A 21,385-nucleotide genomic window follows, 5' to 3' on the forward strand; every position below is an offset into this window, starting at 1 on the left:
GGCTGAGTGATGATCCTTGGGGGACTCCGCAATTGATTTCCGTGGGTTTGGAGAGGAAGGGAGGGAGTCGGATCCTCTGGGTTCTGCCGGAGAGGAAGGATTGGATCCAGTCGAGGGCGGCTCCTTGTAGTCTGGCTGTGAGAGTACGATGTGAAACAGTGTCGAAGGCTGCGGAGAGGTCTAGAAGGATAAGGGCCGCGGTGTGTCCCTGGTCAAGTAGCATGCGGATGTCGTCGGTGGCGGCGAGGAGGGCTGTCTCGGTGCTGTGGTTACTGCGGAATCCAGACTGGGAGGCTTCCAGGATTGAGTTCTCTTCTATGAAGGCGGTCAGCTGTGCGTTTAAGAGTCTCTCGGTGATTTTGGCCGCAAACGGAAGGAGAGAGATGGGCCGGTAGTTTTTCAGCTCCGTTGGGTCGGCCGATGGTTTCTTGAGGAGCTGCTTATGTATATTTCCACGCAATAACCGTCTGAACTGTCTCCATACACCTCAATGGAATCAACCTCTTAGGTGCCTTCATGAACTTCAACAGGGTCAGTCTCTTAGAAGCCTACACACCTCATGGAATTGTAGCGACCTACACAGACTTAAGCACTGTCACCCTCTTAGCAGCCTCTAGAAACCTCGAACGACTTACATTTTAAGCGGCCTCCATCTGCGTGTGTCTTGGGAACCAAAAGTAGCCCATGAAAAAAAGCTCAAACCAACCCGTTCCCTTCATGTCCTCGTACAACAGCCATCCATCCATCCTTCTCGCCTCTCTTTTTGCTTTCTCTTTACCTCACCGCTCCCTCTCTCTCTCTTGAAGCTCTCCATGCCACTTTCTTCTCTGCTCCCATACTCTTCAGAAGAAAGCCTCTCCACGCAGCCTGTACAGCTTTTAGTGGGTTCACGATCACCCCTTATGCGGCCTCCAACCTCACCCGAATCGTCGCCTTCCACATTTGACCCTCACACACGGCGAGTAAGTGTCCTGGGCGAGATTTTTGCACCACTCATTACATCATTCCATGGCCCGCAGTGATGAGGTCACCAGAGGAGCACACATGGCACTGTATGCGGCTCCAAACACTCACCGAGCAGAAAGGTAAACAGACCGAGACAGGCCCGGCCTCGAGTCAGACCAGGCTAGCCCAGGGAGCTTTGGCACACGAGAGCTATTTTTGATTTGTGGTTTTAATGACTTGGCTTCGTTATGCTTACAAATGGCAGTTTTCCAAATTTCCCTAAGTTCTTTTCCATGTGCACACACCTGCTGTACTTAAAACAACCCCGCCCCCACCTCTTTACAGAAACCCGTCACGTGCACTCAAAGTTTAACATGGTTTATCTGGAACAAAATTCAAACTCCTGAGCAGATGGTGCCGCCGATCTTTGCGCATTTTTGAGGGGGCACTGGGGAGGGTGGTGTTTTTTTGTTACTGTAAAAACACACAGCATCACATTCAAACGCTCACCACATGTTGGCATCTGCAGTGGACTTGGCAAAAAAAGACAGAAACACAAAAAACATCAGCTCGGTTTTCCTCCGCCCCTGGGGAATCTCACATCCTGCACTGCCAAAAATCAAAACTCTGCAGAAAAGAGTTCGGTAATTGAAGTTAATTGCTGTTCGTTTCGACTTTATTGCCTCCTTAAATCTCTCAAAGAGACAACGATGTGTGCCTCGTCTCTCACACAAAGGGTTTCCCAAACCTCCTTTACAAGTCTGGTGGGCTGTGTGAATGCTGTCACTGTGGGGTGGCCAGGCGGCTGGGATTAGCCGGGGCACTCCCGGTTTTTAACCTCTGATGTTTTATGTAATTATAGGCTACAGATGTCCGTGTTTTCAAAGAAAATTCACTAAGCACGCGGAGAGGATTATCTTGTGGGTTTATCTAACCCCCTTGTAAGAAAGTAATTTATGTAACGCAGGTCACGCTGCCCTCAAACCTGCATTTCACGCCTGACGCCCCCTTAGACTTAGCCTCCCTGTTGCATATTTTCTATGGCTGAGAGTGCTGCCAGTTAAGTCAGTCTGTGCCCCACGGTCGCGGTGACATTTTAACCATACTTGTATATATTTGTGGGATGTCACTGATTTTGGTTCTCAAAATGTGGTCACTCTGCATCAGGGGCCAGAATTCTTGTGATATTTAAAGAATGAATGAACCACGCAGTTTTATTTCAAGGCGACTGCAAATGTCCCAGTCAAATGTGCAGAATGATTCAGTCCTGTGTGACCAAAGATCTCCCTGTCACAGGCTCAGGTCCACCCTACGTGCCTGGGACCACAGCCAGGCTCATAATGGTCCATCCCTAGTTACCAGAGAGCTCCCAGTCACAGGACCACAATGCTTCAGTCCAGTCACTTGTGACCACAAGACTTCTAGTCACAGGGCCAGAATGTTGCAGTCCTGTGCGGTCACAAATCTCCTGGTCACAGGGTTAGACTGCTACAGTCCTATGTGGCCACAGAGCTCCCAGACACAAGCTCAGGCAGCTCCAGTCCTGTGTGACCACAGAGCTCCTGGACGCAAGCTCAAGCAGCTCCAGTCCCGTGTGACCACAGAGCTCCCGGACACAAGCTCAGGCAGCTCCAGGCCTGTATGACCACAGAGCTCCCAGACACAAGATCAGGCAGCAACAGTCCTGTGTGACCACAGAGCTCCCGGATGCAAGCTAAGGCAGCTCCAGTCCTGTGTGACCACAGAGCTCCCGGATGCAAGCTCATGGCATATCCTGTCCTGTGTGACCATATAGCTCCCAGTCACAAGTTCAGGCAGCTCCAGTCCTGTGTGACCACAGAGCTCCCGGTCACAAGATCAGGCAGCTCCAGTCCTGTGTGACCACAGAGCTCCCGGACACAAGCTCAGGCAGCTCCAGGCCTGTGTGACCACAGAGCTCCCAGATACATGATCAGACAGCAACAGTCCTGTGTGACCACAGCGCTCCTGGACACAAGCTCAGGCAGCTCCTGTCCTGTGTGATCTTAGAGATCCTAGATCCAAGCTCAGTCAGATCCAGTCCTGTGTGACTACAGAGCTCCTGGACACAATCTCAGGCAGTTCCAGTCCTGTGTAACTACAGAGCTCCCATACACAAGCTCAGGAAGCTTCAGTCCTGAGTGACCACAGAGCTCTCGGTCAAAAGATTAGGCAGCTCCAATCCTGTGTGACCAAAGAGCTCCTGAACACAAGCTCAGGCAGCTCCAGTCCTGTGTGACCACAGAGCTCCCAGACACAAGCTCAGGCAGCTCCAGTCCTGCGTGACCACAGAGTTTCTGGACGCAAGCTCAGGCAGATCCAGTCCTGTGTGACTACAGGGCTCCCGGACAAAATCTCAGGCAGTTCCAGACCTGTGTAACTTGTGTGGAAAAACAAGACCACCGGGCACAGTGTGTTTCACCTTAAACTGACATGTTTACTCTAGACTACCAAAATATACATATGATCTAAATACAAATTGCTGATACACAATAAATATAAATATAAATGGTTTATTATTTTATCATTGATATTCTTATATCGTTTTTTACATGGAAAAATATTTTTTATATAAAAATAATGTAAACAGAGTGATAAACGAATTGTACAAACTTTATAATGTTCTAATAACCACATATATTCTCTTGCTTTGACAGTAGATACATTTCAATTTTCAATTCATTTGCATGCACATTATTCTTTTCCTTTTTTTCTTTTTTTCAATTTACTAATTTGATCAAAAGTTGAAAACTCATGTGTCAAAAAAGACTAATTATACAGAGACTGGCGGCTTGTTGGAAAACGAAAACAAAGTGTTTCGGCTAGGCCTTCATCAGGACTCCGTCAGTGGTTACTTATAGGTGTCACGATGACACTGACCGCAAGTGGTTAAGAGATATAAATTATCTCTATCTTAGATACATAATAACTTTCCTTAAAATCTTCTTTTCACGGCTCTATATTAGTTGCATTTCATCTAGCGAGGATCCCAATCAATGACAATATAAGGGGAACTTGTAGCCTTTTTACTGATATTCTGTCTCTTTTTATTGAGAGGTTACTCCATGTCGATTTGTGCCGTCCGGCATCAAACGAAAAATGCCTGATAACGTTGAGTAGAGTTGTTCAGTAATGCGATCTATTTGTTTTAAATCATGTTGAATTAGCTCTATCAATTTCCAGCGTTTGGAGATGCGATAATATCTAGAGTCTGTACTCCATGGATCCCCAATGCCAAAACCAGACCTGTGTGACTACAGAGATCCCAGGCACAATTTCAGGCAGCCCCAGTCCTGTGTGACCACAGAGCTCCCAGACACGAGCTCAGGCAGCTCCTGTCCTGTGTGACCACAGAGCTCCCAGATACAAGGCCAGGCAGCTCCAGTCCTGTGTGACCACAGAGGTCCCAGACACAAGCTCAGGCAGCTCCAGTCCTGTGTGAGCACAGAGCTCCCGGACGCAAGCTCAAGCGGCTCCAGTCCTCTGTGACCACAGAGCTCCGGGACGCAAGCTCAGGCAGCTGCTGTCCTGTGTGACCACAGAGCTCCCAGACACAAGGCCAGGCAGCTCCAGTCCTGTGTGACCACAGAGCGCCCGGTCACAAGATCAGGCAGCTCCAGTCCTGTGTGACCACAGAGCCTTCGGACACAAGCTCAGGCAGCTTCAGTTCTGTGTGACCACAGAGCTCCCAGACACAAAGTCAGGCAGCTCCAGTCCTGTGTGACCACAGAGCCAGTGGCGTAACAAAACTCGAGGTGGCCCCTGCAAAGTACATGGACGGCCTCCTTCCTGCTCATTCAGGAAGTCTCAGGCCAGTATACTTTGCTGAGGGGGCCCCCTGGAGCTTGGGCCCCGCACTGCAGGCTCTGCGGGTGCCTTTATTACCCCCTGCACAGAGCTCCCAGACACAAGCTCAGGCAGCTCCAGTCTTGAGTGACTACAGGGCTCCAGTCCACTAAGTTCCTGGTCACAGCATGAAGTTTGATGAGTCCTGTCTGAGGACAGACTCCCTGTTCCAGGGACAGAATGTTTCAGACCTGCGTGACCACAGAGCTCCCGGTCATTGCATCACAATTAACTAATGTCTTATGGACAAGGTTCTGGTCATATGGGCAGTTTCCATCAGTTCTGGTTGACCATAGTACTTCCAGATATTGGGGTCAGTCTTCACTAGGTCAATGTGTCAACACACCTACCAGATCTCCAACAACAGATTGTTCTGGCAGCAAGTGAGTGTAGATACCAACAACACCAGGGACAGACTGCTATGATGCTATGGTGCTGGGTAACTATGGGAACCTGGCTCCATAGGACCCGTTCGTGTCTATCATTGGTGACCACAAGTAACCAAATTTTTATGGGCAGACATTGTCACTTGTAGGTATTCACAGAAACCGACATCAATACAACCTTACTTTGCAAGTAAAAAATTACTTCAAAGAGTCTATGTTCTGTGCCCACAGTACCCTATATTTTTTGTGAAAATCTTCTTGTAGGAGACCCATCTCTCTTTTTCTTTATCCAAGTTGTTATTGCCTATCTGCAGCCTTTTTAGACCTCAGCTGACGAGTGTGGACTGTGCACTCTTGCCCAACCCATATACGTTTCAGATACAAGCACTTTGATACTATGCTGTGTAGCCACACCAGTATGATGTGTGGGTCCCTGTTATGAAGAAACCTTGTGAAGTGTTGGAAATTTAGTACTGCTTTGTTAAACATAAGTCAGAAGGTAGGTGCATTTGTCCAATGGAGCGGCAGCTGTTGCCATGCCAGTGCGTGCTTCTTTTTAACCTGAAACCTTTCTGCAATCTCAAAATGTTCTTTTGTGTTGTGAGCACACAACACGAACTAGCATACGACCTGCAGGCCATGCTGAACACCTTCTCACCCTAGATACAGGTCTATTTGTGGACCATCACATTGGAGACTTCGAACAAAATGTGTTTTGTAACACACTAAAAATGTTTGGATGACATGTCTATTTTTAAATTGCGATTTTACAAAACGTTTATAAAAATGAGTTTGAGAGGATAATAAATGTAGTTTACCTCTACACCCACATTGCTATCGACATTGGCAGATCCAAAAATTATTCTAACCATGTACGCGATCTCGTATAGTAATTAGCCTCAACAGATGAAGGGCTATTTTTACAGGTTGTCATCTTGAACATACTTGAAGTAACTTACCTGTATAGCAAGAGGAGGAGCCTTCAGAGTCTGTAATGGATTCAAGATTGTTTGGAGGATAGAAATGTAGCTCCCCTGACACCCCGGTCACTGTTTTAGGAAGAGAGGGATCTTCTGTCTGTTGTGGGTGGTTTGTAACTGTGTGCCATGACCAGAATCCCTGAAGGAGCAACCCATGTTAAATATGGTGCTCAGACACTAGCAGCTTTGAAGGTACTCAGAAGCCGCCAGTTTGGCTTGATGAATCTCTTATTGAGTATGGCCGAAGAGCTTATGGAAGCTCATTGCAGTGGCCTCCAAGTATTGCACCCATGATGCAGCAGGAGCTGTAAAGACGACTGGTGGTTGTACAAGTGATGGAGCAAGGGCTCGTATAAAAGAGACTTGCTTGGATGCAATCCTCTCATGTAACGCATAACACGGTATTAATAAAGTATTGTGTAAATTAACATGCACCTCATTACATTTTTAGCAAGATGAAGCTTGCATATGTGTTTTACTAACAAGCAGCCCGAGTGAGACTTAAAATGGCTGCTAACTTGGGAAACTGTACTGCGCATGCATCAACGGCATCTACACAGTATGATGGTCTTTCGCTTGGAGGGAATTTTCTGCAGCTGCGCATAAGCATCTAATATGGACGCTTGAAAGCTCACATGCTAAGCATCTGCCTTGCTGAAACTAAAACATGCTATGTACTAAATGCTAATGCGGGGAGAGCTATTATAAGTAAATGGGGTTAGAGTAGAGATAGGTGGTATACAGTGAAATAATTTTATTTTGAATTTAATATATTTTCTTTTGACCTCTCTACTAGTTCGTATTTGGGCCTCCGAGCGATGCTAATGGTTGTACAGCACGTGACTCCTCACGCAGGCGCAGTAACAACAAGCCGAGAAGCCGTGAGGCAGTGCTTGAAACTCGTCCAAGGCCATCATTGATACATGGCCTGGAAACCTAATGGACATCCTGAAACCTGAATGAATGCGAACATCAAATGTATACATTGTTGTTAATAAAGATGTGAATACAGGTGGGAAATAAAGCTTGGGAATAAGATTTAAGGGGCGGGAAACATTGAACCAAGAACTATAGAAAATTATTAAACTTAGCATGGTGTGATAATCATCCCTAAATCAAAAAGAGGGGGGGGAACGAGGAGCGAGTTACGGTCCAGTGTCCATGCTCCTCTTTCATAGTACTTAAACAGACAAAAAGGACACTGTTCCTAAAGGCTGGCTACCGGATGTCAACCAATAGTCCTCGCTAAGAAAAAGCAAGAGTGAAGAAAAAGACCTAGGTATAAAGGGGACCCCCTAAAAAGGAGAAAGAACAAGTCTTGTCTCCTGTTGCCCTCACACACCCCGGAGGATGTCATGCTTCATCATCGGGCATTGGCTCCTCATCGGGCCCGGCGTTGCAATGCCCAACGTGTCCCCCGAAGGGTCACATTGGCGGAGCTCTTTTAAAGTAAATGCCGGATGGTGCCTGAGGGTGTATGTGGGGTGTGGGTCCAAATGAAGAGGGCTAAAAGGTGCGTGCGAAATTGAATAAAATTTGATCAGGGGTTGCTAAGGCCAAAAGTTAAAAACGGGAATAGTCCCCATAAAAACAATATTGGGATATTGTAGGCAGTGGATTGTAGGTTTCTCTTTGTTAGTCAAACCCCTAATACAAATGACATGTAAGCGGGAAAAGGACCCAGTAGTTTGGGATGATAAAAGCATGGAAGCTTTTGTGAAGTTACGAAATTGTTTGTGTGAAGTTCCAGCTCTAGGCATGCCAGATTATAGAAAAGAATTTGCACTCTTTTGTTGTGAAAGAGAAAATTGTGCCCTTTCAGTGTTAACCCAGCGACATGGTTTGATGAAACGTCCAGTAGCATATGTTTCTGCTACCTTGGACACTGTAGCATCAGCATTGCCTGGTTGTTTAAAAGCAGTAGCTGCTACTTGCACGAGTTTAGAATGTGATGGGACATCCAGTAAAAGTGTATGTTCCACATTCAGTACCTTACCCCTAGTCGAATGACTAGGTACGAAATAATCATTTTAGGAGCAGAAAACGTGACCGTGGTCAGGTGTACTATACTTAACCTAGCTACCTTATTACCAGATGTATGTGGGGAAGAAGTGAGAGATGAAGTCGAGCATGACTGTTTGGACGTTACTGAATTATGCACCAAGCCCCGTCCAGACATACAAGAAGAGCCCCTGAAAGAAACTGAGCATGAGCTATTAGCAGATGCGTCGTGCATGAGACATGAGGAAGGAGGATTAAGTGCTGCTTATGCTGTATGCACATTGGCTGGAATAGTCGAAGCATCCTATTTACCAGGAGTCAAGTTTGCACAAGTAGCTGAATTAATAGCTTTCATTAAAGCATGTAAAATTGGGAAAAATTGGAAAGTAACCATTTACACTGATAGCCAGTATGGTTATGGGGTTTCGCATGACTTTGGCCAGCTCTGGATGCAGAGGGATTTCATGACTTCTTCAGGATCCCCAATTAAAAATGGAAAATGTATGAATGAACTGTTGGAAGCAATACCATTGCCAGAAGAAGTGGCGATGGTCAAATGTCCTGCTCATTAGTCAGGAGATGACTATGTGGTAGCTGGTAATCGATATGATGACCAAGTTGCCCAGAACTGTGTCAGGAATAAAATGGAACTAAACAGGAAAATTGAAACAAGTGGAATCAAATGCCAACTTATGCTACTCTCAGGAATAGAAACATGGGAGGAAGTAAGAGAACTGCAGGATGAAGTGGAAGTGAGTGAAAAGGAAGAGTGGATAAAAGTGGGATGCCAGAGGAGAACAGAGGATGATGTATGGATTTATCTAAATGGTAGGCCAGTAATGCCAGATTGTTTACTTTCACAAATGGCCAGAATGTATCATGGAGACACACATGTAGGCAGGGATGCCATGATCAGGCTCTTTAGACAAGATTGGTATAATCCGAAGTTTAGGGCTGTCGCAGAGAGCCTTTGCCAGTGATGTTTAACCTGTCAACAAATAAATCCAGGCATGAAAACAGTGGTCAGTTGGGGAAGAATTGGAAAAGCAGACGGACCATTTGTAAGGTTGCAGGTGGATTTCATACAATTACCACCCTGCAGGGGATTGAAGTATGTTCTTGTTATTGTTTGTTTGTTTTCCCGGTGGGTGGAGGCATACCCAACTAGGAGGAATGACAGCATAACAGTTGCCAAACTGCTGTTAAGGGAGCTAATTCCACAGTTTGGTTTTCCAGTAACTTTAGAATCAGATAGAGATTCTCATTTTAATAATGAAATAATTTGATTAATCTGTGAAGCATTTAAAATTGAGCAAAACCTGCATTGTGCTTATCGCCCAGAGGCGTCTGGAGTGGTGGAACAAATGAATGGCACAATCAAAACAAGACTGGCAAAGGTGTGTGCATTCACTTCACTGGAATAGCCAGATGCATTACCTCTTGTTCTGATGGGACTCAGAAGTATTCCTGACAGAAACACAGGATTGAGTCCCCATGGAATTCTCATGGGAAGAGCAATGAGACAAGCATATATACCTGGACACAAACTGTTGAAAATAACTGTGGAACAGGTATTGACTATTGTAAAGGATTGGCTGGCCTAGTGCGTTCTGTCTCTCATCAGGTCGGAGAAGATGCAGTTGCCAGGCAGCTGGATCAAGCACATGATCTAAATACCGGATACTGGGTGGTGGTGAAGAATCACACCCGAGAGTCGTGCCTAGCACCCAGGTGGGATAAGCCGCATCAGGTTATACTGGTCACAACAACAGCAGTGAAATGTGCAGGTGTACCTAACTGGATCCATGCCAGTCATACCAAAAGAGTTCCAGCTCCTGACGAAGAGGGACCTCAACTAACTCCTGCATTTGAGGCCGCTGAAGGTTGTGCAGCTGAAGGATCTAGAATAACAGATCCTGAAGTAGCTGATCAGGAACAACCGAGCACAAGTCAGGAAGACTGGATACCAGTGGTTGACATACCTGAAGTGATTATTAAAACAAGGAGCAGAACAAAACTAGAAAGGCAGGAAACTAGTGAGGATCAGACAGGGGTAGAAGAATAAGCTCAGGAAAGGGTGAATGAAACTGTTGGAGACCCTGAGCAGGACCAGACAAGGAGAGAAAAATATACTCAGACAGAGGTGAATCAAAACATTCATGAATCTGAGGAGGGACAGTCAGGACTAGAAGAACACGTTCAGGCTGCAGAAACACAAAGTGCAGCAAGACCTGAGCAGGACAAGTTAGGATCAGAAGAACAAGTTCAGGAAGAAGAACAAGTCAAAATTAGACCCGAACAGGACCAGATAGAGGAAGAAGAACACGTTCAGGCAGATGATGTCACAAAAATAAGCCCTGAACAAGGACAGATAGAGAGGGACTCTGAAGACGAAGATAATCAAATTGTGCAACAACATAATGAAAATAAAAGAATACTTGAAAGAGACAAGAAAAGTGAAAGTGCAGTACATGCCAAAAAGGTCAGAAAAGATGATAATTGGCCAGGTGGTGTTAAAAGATTAAAATATCACTTAAAGACAATAAGTGAAGAACCTGAACAAGTAAATGAAATCTCTAGTCAGTCTGGGGAATTGATTGCAAAACCCCGGTGAAGGAGTCAAAGACTGCGAATTTTGAACAATAAGTTCAAAGGTCCTGAATGGACCTATGTGATTCTTGAAGACTTTGAAAATCCAGATTTGAATGAAGAAAGTGACGAAGAATTAATTGTTGAACAGATTGATGAGGGAGAAGTGAGACCTCCTTGAAGATCAAGTAAACAAAAGTCATAAATAGAGCAAAGAAAAGAAGAGAAATCTTCTTACACTAAAATGGCTGATGATAGGGTTACTGGAAGACCAAAACGAAATTGTATAAAGAAATGTTGTAGAATATGTATATGTAGCATCATTTTAGTACTCATATTCTGGTTAGTATTAAAAATAGCCATCCTTTATTTGATGGTAACAGAAAAGAAAAATAACACAGACACTAATAGAAAGGTAGCTAACATAAAAGGAAATAGAATAGAATCAGAAGCACCAGATGAGATAGATTTAAATCACACTGTGACAAATAATGACACTGCTTTAAATGTATTCACAAAGCTATTAGTTCAGTATGTAGACTCTATGGAGGTTAGTGATTGTTACGTATGTATGAAATTACCAGCACCAGTAGCAGAAGGTGTCACATATCACCATTTACCGTTAACATATGGTATTTCATGTAGTATTTTATCAAGCTTATTTTATAGACAGGAAAGTTACAGTATTATTATTCTAACATAGATGTGATTTTTTAAGAGGTTCCTATTCGTAAGAGTATGAATTCAGTTCTTAGTACTAAAGATGCACAGTTTATGGGTGAATATTTCTTAACTAAGAAGACAATAGATGTAGCAGAAGCGCACAAAAACAACCTAACATGTTCATTACGCGAAGAAGAAAAGATAATTTTGAATTTAGTGGAGGAAAGGAGACAGGACTTCCAAAGAAAGGCTTCTGAAAAGAAACCTCAGATTCCTCAATGGGCTGAGAAAGAGGGAATGTATACGGCTGGCAAGACTCATTCTGCGATGTCCCAAGATTTTGAGAAGAAAGGGAAGATCTGCCTCCATAGATTAAAGACTGACTATAACAATGTATTTATTGGTTCCAGTGAGTGTGAACATAACTTTTTGGTAATTGGAGGATGTGGACTAAAAGAGGGAACAGATCTAGTATTTCCTGGAGTCTATTATGTGTGTGGGAATAAAGCTTATTTTAGGCTGCCTGCACGATGGTATGGGAGTTACTATTTTGGAATAGTATTCCCTAAAGTCTATCATGTAAAAAGGATCACTGGAAGCAATGAAAACACAAACAAACTAACACGTAAGAAAAGAGCTGGTTTTTCAGAAATAGTAGGTGCCATATTTAGTGCATTGATACCTTCAGTGGGAGTCATTCTAAATTCACGTAAGATTTGTCAGTTATCTACAGTGGTTGATCGTCTAGTGACTGATAGTGCTGGAGGATTCTTGATGATCAATACGGAAATGCTTGCAATTAGATCAATAGTTTTGCAAAATCGACTTGCTCTTGATATATTACTGGCAAAAGAGGGTGAAGTCTGTAAAATGCTGAAAGCGCAACATTGTTGCACTTATATTCTTGATAAAAGTGTTGAAATCAGAGGGTACATTAAAAATATTTCGAAACTGGAAGAAGATTTGAAACCGCTGGAAGTTAATAGTGTATGGAAGAAATTAATAAATAGTCTTACTTCAATAGGGACTTGGTTTACTAATATAGGCAAAGGTCTTGTAGGTCAAATAATATTACCTATACTAGGAATAATAATAATAGTCTTAGCAATAATGACATGGCACACATGTTGCAGAAACAGAAAGAGATATGAAGTAAGTGACAAAGGAAAGAAAAGGAAGTATGAAGAAATTCAATTAGAAGAAATTAAAGGCAAGCTATACAAAAAGATGAAAAACGTATAAGATAAAAATGAAGAAGGAACTGAAAAGACTGGCAAGGGAATTAAGATGTCTTAAAGTTGGCATCTGGTTTGGTGATGGGTAATTTTGTGATGGCACAAATGCCATCAGAGAGAAGATTGATGGAGCAAGGGCTCGTATAAAAGAGACTTGCTTGGATGCAATTCTCTCATGTAACTCATAACACTGTATTAATACAGTATTGTGTAACTTAACATGCACCTCATTACATTTTTAGCAAGATAAAGCTTGCATATGTGTTTTACTAACAAGTAACCCAAGTGAGACTTAAAATGGCTTGTAACGCGGAAAACTGTACTCCGCATGCATCAACTGCATCTACGCAGTATGACGGTCTTTTGCTTGGAGGGAATTTTCTGCAGCAGTGCATAAGCATCTAATATGCCCTCTAGAAAGCTCACATGCTAAGCATCTGCCTTGCTGAAACTAAAACATGCTATGTACTAAATGCTAATGCGGGGAGAGCTATTATAAGTAAATGGGGTTACAGTAGAGATAGGTGGTATACAGTGAAATCATTTTATTTTGAATTGAATATATTTTCTTTTGACCTCTCTACTAGTTCATATTTGGGCCTCCGAGCGATGCTAATGGTTGTACAGCACGTGACTCCTCACGCAGGCGCAGTAACAACAAGCCTAGAAGCCCCGATGCAGTGCTTGAAACTCGACCAAGGCCATCATTGATACATGGCCTGGGAACCTGATGGACATCCTGAAAGCTGAATGAATGCGAACATCAAATGTATACATTGTTGTTAATAAAGATGTGAATACGGGTGGGAAATAAAGCTTGGGAATAAGATTAAAGGGGCGGGAACATTGAACAAAGAACTAAAGACAATTATTAAACGTAGCATTGTGTGATGATCATCCCCCCTTGCCTGTCCAATCAGAATTAGGGCTTCCATGAAACTGAAACATTAAGGGGTGGTACATGCCATTAGAAGGGTATAATTGAGGTAGTTTAGTTAGTTAGATGTACACAGAAGCTCGTGTTGCCGAGATGCTGAGAGACCGGGATGCTGTCTGAGAGCTGAATAAATGCTGAAGAAGAATCGATTTCCAGATTTAGAATTTCAGCCAATTAATTAGAAGAAGATTGCGGAAGAATCGAGGAGGAAGACAGTGTCAGAGAGGGGTGCAACGCAGGCGTTGTATCTTAAAGAGGTCATCTATCCTGTCCTGAATCCTGTCCTGTAAACCTGTCCTGAAGTCTTTGTCACCTGATACTTTCCAGGGGACCCTCCCAGCTCCTTGGCCAACGGGTTGGTTTCCACATCATCCTAGGTAACTATAACTCTGTGTAGTATGTGATTGTGCTGCTCTCTCTATCCTCTCTTTTCTGAAGTACCGTCATTGTGAAATATCAATTTAATATAGGTGACAGAGTAAAGAATTAATTGACTTTTCTACTTGGGGAGACACGGTTTTTGTACTGTGTTCTTGTTTGGCTCACATGAATTAACTAGATAAACATTTAAAGCTTCTCCCGAGTCTGTGGTTATTTCAGAATGGTAAGGAATATAAATAACCCTGATGTCATTTTACTATCAACTAGTTCCAACAATTAGGTCCATTTACCAGAGGAAAGAACTTTTTGATCAGTGAAAGATTAGTTAAATTTTGACAGGTAACTAATCTCATAAAACATTATAAAATTGACCCCAGTGGTATTTACTAGCCTATGTGATGGTGTGTGTGTTTATGGGCCTAGGTGAGTATATGGTGTTGGAGTACCTAAGGTTGGTAACCCGCTGGATCACAAGCAACAAGGGCTGCATGTAGATCAGTAGGCAAAAACTGAAAAAATGTAAATGTCAAGAGTTTTGACACATAGTACCAGATTTGAGAGAACAAAGATTGCTTCCTGGAAAGATCCCTCAATGTCTACCTTGTGAAAAATCTTCTAAGTCGTGAGACTTGAGGAACATGTCCAGCCCACAGAGAGTTTTTCTGCCAGAAAGCCCTTTGAGGCCTCAGCCAGAAGTCAGAGTCAATAGGGCTGCATCTCAGTCACACCGCACAGAGTTTTAGGATAATCCACAGAAGCGCTCCTCTGCCGAATTTGGCTGAGAGGCAGTTTGTATAATAAATGCACTGTTCTAATAGCGCTGTGTCAAAGGTGCAGTGCTGATGTGATTGTCTTGAGACTCAGAGCTGTCTCCAACCATACAACCAAATGCAAGGGCATCGTGTTCAATGTACCTAGCCTTGGACAAAGTGTACAAACAACATGATAATATGCCTACTAAGAAATGTGCTACATTCAGAACAATTTCAAAGTATGCTTTTGTGTAAGTGCAAAGCATGTAAAAAGTCAGCATTAGAAAAAGATGTCAAGTTAAAAGTAGTTTAAAATGGAGACTTGTGCTTGGGCTATTTTAAACCGTACAGCAGTTTGTTGTTCTGTTTTTCTGCTGCTGGAGGTTTATACAAATATTTTAACCAGGTTTTAAAATGGAAGCCAGACATATAGAGTTTGCCAACACTTGTTTAGTACTGCAGACCTCTGCAGCTGGCCGACCACTTCACAACCCTTCGACGTGTGGTTAGACGTCAATTCACTGATGCTCTCTAGTGGACACTTAGGGGCCTAGTCACAAACTGTACTATAGATTTTAGTAGTAAATGTGGGAGGGACAAAGGGGAGTGACTGGAAAATGGGAAATACTTATGAATGAAGGAGAAGGAATAAAGGAGGAATAAGGAGAGGCTTAGGGAGATTAAGGGAAGGGGTTAGGAAGGGACATGCATCCACCCACGGAACAGTAAGTCCATTGCTATTCACAAAAAGCACATCTAAAGTACCACAGCCAAAACTGACCCAAAACAATAATAAATGTACTTCAGCTGAGAGCTGGTGGGTGCAAGTCCAGCACCACACAAGGCCAACCACTGGTACTGCAACATGCTCCCAATGAAAATAATGGCGGTAGGGACATACAATAAAACCCTAAATACATAATGTTAAATTATTTAAAAATAATTAAAATTATGAATTAATATATTTTCATTTTTTAAATCATTTAAAAATAAAAAGTATTTTTTATTTTATTGTAACATATATTAATAACCTTTGTTATATTTAAAATCAATGTAAAATGTGTTTTTGTTAAAATATAATAGTACTGCTTTTAATTAATTCTATATATCACATTCAATAATGAATACATAATACCACTATATTTGTTTACTGTAAGTGGGATTTTTAAATAATTTAAACTAATTTAAAATATGTTAAAAAAGTGTTTTATTTTAAGAACTTTGTTTAACATTGAATTACATTAATTTATATTTGTATCTATTCTGAAATACCTTAATTTAATATTATTTCCTATGGCATTTTATTTTAAGTCCCTTAAACCTAAAAGGAGTTTGTTGCAGTACCAGTGGTTGGCCATGAGTGGTGCTGGACTTACTACTGATCCTTTTTGGCTTTAGTAATTTACACTCATAAATGTGGTCAATATTCATCAATATGACCACAGACTTCACAAATGTGGGGTCAAAATCCACAAATTTTGTACAACCATAGCCCTAATGAACACTAGGGCCACACTTTTCTATTATTATTTTTTTACCATATATTACCTATTTGGTAGGGTCACATTTGGAGTAACCACCCCTGACAGACATCACTAAGAGCAGCCTGTGCTAGTTCTTGCTAACCACAGAGCCTCATATTTATAGAGGTCACGATCCTCCAGTCCTGGATACCACATCATCAAGGACAGGGTGCTCCATTCCTGGGTAACATATGGAAATGGACAGGATGCTCCAGTTCTGGGTACCCACCTCAAAAGAGAAAGGGCATTCCTACCCTAGATACCTAGTATCACCATCTGTGACACTGTAGGCAGCCACAAAACAGGCACTAGTCATGGGACATGCTGCTCCAATTCTGGGTAACACTAAAGCTCACAGATCCCAGAGCCAGGGTGCATCAGTTCTTGGGAACATCTGATCACAAGAGTCATGTTTGTTTTTAAAGGTACTTGTATAGTCCATACCTAGATGGGAAGCAACAGAGGGCTGAACACAGGCGAGAGCAGAGGGGAATGATACAATCATACATGGGGGTAGTTACAGGTATGTTCTAGTGCATCGAGAGATACTGCTCCTTAAAGACGTGAGGATTCAGATTTCATAACTGCTCGATTCCTCTAAGGAAAGGCTGCTCCCACACTAGGCATGAACAGGTACAGGTTATGAACAGGTACAGGATATGAACAGGTACAGGTTGTGCTAGCAGAAAGCAACAGACCATCAGTCTCCAGAGAGATAGATTACTTTTTACAGGCTGCTCTTGCCCAAGAGATTACAGACCTTCGGATCATAATTAAGGTTCCCTGTTTTCCATTTTTACAGATAAATACAGACAGAAAGCAATGTATTTTCCTGTCCGTATTTATTTTTAAATGTGGATAAAAACGGAAATTTGGTTGTTTTTGAGTGATTCTGAATGCTGTCAATCATGACTGCCAGGCCAAAAGCTGTGCGGATTGACAGGCAAGGGGATTACAAAAATAATGGAATTTAGTAAAGAGCCTTAAAAACAGTAGATTTGCACAACCATGATACAAAAATGTGTGTTTTCTTATAAGTGCATTTTTCATCATCTGAGTGTGTAAAATTATATCACTGAAACCTGTCAGGTGTTCAGGCACGAATGTACATTAATTAACTGGTTAAATAAACACAGAAATATACAAATTTCAGTTTCATTTTTTCACAAAACCTAAAATAAATATGGATAAATACAGGTAAAATTAGCAAAAAATAAATATTGATAAATACAGACGGAAATGACAAAAATACCATAAAATCGGGAGCCCTAATCATAAAAGGCATGTTTCTCCAGTCTTGGGATAATCACAAAAGGCTCACAATCATAGTGCCCATGCTATCCTGTCTTCGGTGACCACCCGTGACCTCCTGGTCGTCATAGAAAGGTTGCTACAGACCAGTGGAGCCTTGTAGCTGCCATCCAGCTTCAAGATTTTCCTACTCTGACCGTCAGTTCGTTGTACAGTCGACATGTAATCTGGCATGGGCCGCCATAAATAAATACAACATTTTGACAATGCATTGAAGCTAGATTTTCAGAGAAATATTGCTACGGACCCTAAATCCGTAACAGCTGCGACAATTATTTACGCCATTGTGCTGCTGTAGCATAAATTGAGAGATGTAATTTAAACATCCGTGACAAGGATCCAGAAATACTTCCCCTGAATCTCAAGAGGAAGCCAAGGGTACGTGTGGGTGTTGCATCTGTCCATGACTTTGTGCCCTGGATGATCGCTTGTACTCACAGAGCGTGAGCTATGAGCGATAGTAATGCATGTAACCCACCAGATGAGATGCAAAAATGCTCTTTGGTGTCCTCACCAACGGGCTATAGAAGCGTGTAAAGAATAGACGTGATCATTGAACCAACACTTTTTATTTTATTTTTTTGCAGTGTTTTATATAGCGCGAACTTGACCCAAATCCAATCAGGTATCAGAGCGCTTTACATATCACCAGTTATGTTACATGAAGACACACATTCATTTTATGTTAGGCACGGGGAGATTAAGTGATTTGCCCAGAATCACAGGATGATCAGTGTCATTACCAAGACTCGAACCCAGTTCCCCAGGTCCGAGGTCAAGCACCCTAGCTGTTAGGCCAACTCCTCTCCCCTTGGAGCTGCAAAGGTTTCCTGCTACAAATCTACTACATGTCTGTTTAAGCTTTGATTGGTATTGGAAGTCAACAAGCCCCTTTTGGTGCTGCTAATGTGCTTTATCCTTTTCTAGGGGGCCTGCCTCATTTTGGAGAAAAAATAAAATGGAGAACAGCAGATTGACAATCACAAGCTAGTGAAACTCCATTTTTGAGAATATTGAAAATGAGAAAAGCCCTTTACTTGAAAAATTGGAGGACATTCCAGGAAAACGGCAGTGGTAAAAATGGAAGACGAAAACCGGTAAGGAGAAAAGGGACAGAAGGAAAGGAGTAATCTAGGGTAAGGGTAGTGTCTAAATTGTTATGGTATTATGGTACAGGTAGAGCCTGGAGCTAGTAAAGGTACTAGGGTAAGAGCAGGTGTAGAGGTTCAAGGATGTTGGAAGCCAGAGGTAGAGGTGCAAAGATAAAGTCATAGGGAAAAGATAGGCAATTGAATTGAGGTGGGTAGTAGGTGCTAGGGTAAAGACAGGGAAATAGGTTCTAGAATATAGATGGATGTAGTAAAGTATAGGTAAGGATGGAGGTGTTAACGTATATATAAGGGTAGGGTACGGGTAGCAGTGCAAGAGATTGGTTAGGGATAGAGGTACCAGGATTTAAAGTAGGGTACTGGTGTCAAGGCATTGGTGGTGGAGAGGTATGAGAGTAAAAGTATGGACAGAGAGGCTAGGGTCTAGGTATCAAAGTATAGGTAGAGGTGGAGGTGCAAGGGTAAAAGAGTGTGTATATATGCTTTCGTTAGGGGCAGGGGGGGCTATGGTATACGTGTGGTTGAGAGTGAGGTAAGGAAGAAAACTGACAAGGAAGAAGGAGAGTACCAGTTTGGGTATAGGGACAGGGATGAAGTTGAGGAATGAAAAGTGGAAATTATTTCCCTCAGAAACAAGTCAGAGGTCATAGCTAGGGAAGAAGGCGGGGATATGGGTCTCCCCCTATAAAGGGCAAACAGGGGATTTGGGTACTACTGGAGAAAAAGTACTGGAAAGAATTTTAGGTATGGCGTTAGTGAAGACCTTTTGATTTTACAAAATATATAATATAGTTATAGGGAGTTTCAGCAAACACTCTTTGTTCATTGGTCTGTTGCTTTGTCATTAACATTTTTCTTCTGCTCACAACAGCATACAGTATGGGTCAGCCCACTTCAGCCATTGGCTAACTTCCCTGTGAGTGATGGAATAGTACTCTTCGACAAGGAGCACATCCACAAATAAAATAGTTCCCTTGATTGCCAGATAATACTAGGGCAATGTGTGCTGTTTGAAAACAAAAACCTATTTTCTGCATTTAACCAAGGTTTGTTTGAATATAGACGATGGCCTTGCGCCCTGCCCAACCATTGTTTTTTACCAAACCATGTCAAAACAAAACAAACCTTGACAAAACCAAGAGGCCGGCAACCAACTCCAGACCTGTCGGCTTTGCCAAATCTTGTCCTTCATGCAAAGCATTCACAAAAATATATTTAAGATTCTGTGAATGCCACTAATTTGTAAAAAAAAAATGGAGAAACAGGTTTGTGGTGAAAGATTCTCCAGAACAGGTCACATCAGGTTTGTTTTTCCAGAATTACACACCATCCTTCTAGGTACTGGGCGCAGTGTGAGCGGTTGAGGTCCCAGATCTCGATTTTTTGGAATGCATACAACTAAACGAACTTACCTGCGTAGGCTGCTGGTCGGTAGGGAAACCTCCTGATGGCCGTGCTAGGTCGTCCTGCATCCTGGACTTCTGCGTACCTGCTCGTGTCTGCAAAGAAGATTGTAGGACATTAGCTCCTGCTGATTGAGGACCCCACCTGCTGTACATTCTTCTTTAAGGTCACTGAGCATCAACAGCTTCACCCCTCCTTACTGACCCGGTGGCTCACATCTGGTGACTGGCCCCAGCCCCACTCACGGGCCTAGACTCTGCGGTTGGTGACTGACCCAAGCTCTGTTTAATGGCCAAAAGCCTACTGGCTGGATGTGACTCAACTCTATTCACTTAGCCAGGCACCCCCAATCTATGACTGACCCAAGGTCTGCGTACAGGCCCAGAGTTCCAACATGCTGGTGTTTGTCCCCAGAATCCATGTCTGACGGCCCAGGGCCTTCATCTCCTTAGGACCGGATCATGGTACCCAGGCACTGCCATGAGGCCTCCACCGGGGATGTAGCAACATTCTGGAGAGCTTTGTGATGTAAATCATGAATCTAGCACTGTTGTTTCAGATTTTGAGGGATATTTACCCCCACTTCAGTAACAAAAACTTTACCCAGGCCTAAACATCTGGATTAACCTCCTAAAATATTTTAAAGGCGGATTTTAAATACTGATAGCGCTGCATGATGGAGGTTAAGGGGTGCTTGTAGCCAAATATATTCAAAGATAGCAGGATAAACCCACAGAGTCGGTAGTGGTGTGATAGAGATCAGGGTATCTAAAATATGCCCACTACCACGGATAGAGTAATCACACAGTTACACGCACACACATTCATCATACGCTAGGGCCCATTTCACTAACATACGCTCAAATACTCTATCAGCAATAAACCTGTGGAAAGAAAACACCTAAACACCCTGCATCTATATCTAGGACGATAGGACCTGATTATAGTGGTTGTCCTTAAACATACTCTATACAATCTATACAATAATGATCAAAATGTACACAATAATTGACAAGAAAGGAAATTCAACACCATGTTTAAAAGTTATATTGCTTTATCTAAAATTAGTCAAAGTAAATCAATCAGAATAAATCATTTCTCATAGTTACCTATTCTAACTAAGTGTCAGAACGGGTCAGGACAAGTCTCTCGGTAAAGTCTCTCAAGACAAAGTCCCTCAGCATCGATCCTCAGCAACGCAAGTTCACGCAGCAAAGGTAAAATGGCAAGTGGCAAAGCCCTCCCTAAGCTAACAATTCTTATAGTGAAAATTACAATGGAAACACACATAAAGTTGGCAGAATA

General features: G+C 42.7%; 1 protein-coding gene across 6 annotated transcripts in view; it reads right to left on the reverse strand.

Annotated features, from left to right (window-relative positions):
- Window positions 1–21,385, reverse strand: part of EMID1 (EMI domain containing 1) — a 431,309-nt gene that overhangs the window by 181,527 nt on the left and 228,397 nt on the right. For all 6 annotated transcript variants that reach the window (XM_085632751.1, XM_085632749.1, XM_085632748.1 and 3 more), the window contains exon 4: window positions 20,089–20,175. In XM_085632751.1, the coding sequence (XP_085488877.1) occupies window positions 20,089–20,175 (87 nt within the window). The remainder of the gene's footprint in view (window positions 1–20,088; window positions 20,176–21,385) is intronic.

This window comes from Triturus cristatus, chromosome 11 (assembly GCF_964204655.1).
Source record: "Triturus cristatus chromosome 11, aTriCri1.1, whole genome shotgun sequence".
Classification (NCBI taxonomy): Eukaryota; Metazoa; Chordata; class Amphibia; order Caudata; family Salamandridae; genus Triturus; species Triturus cristatus.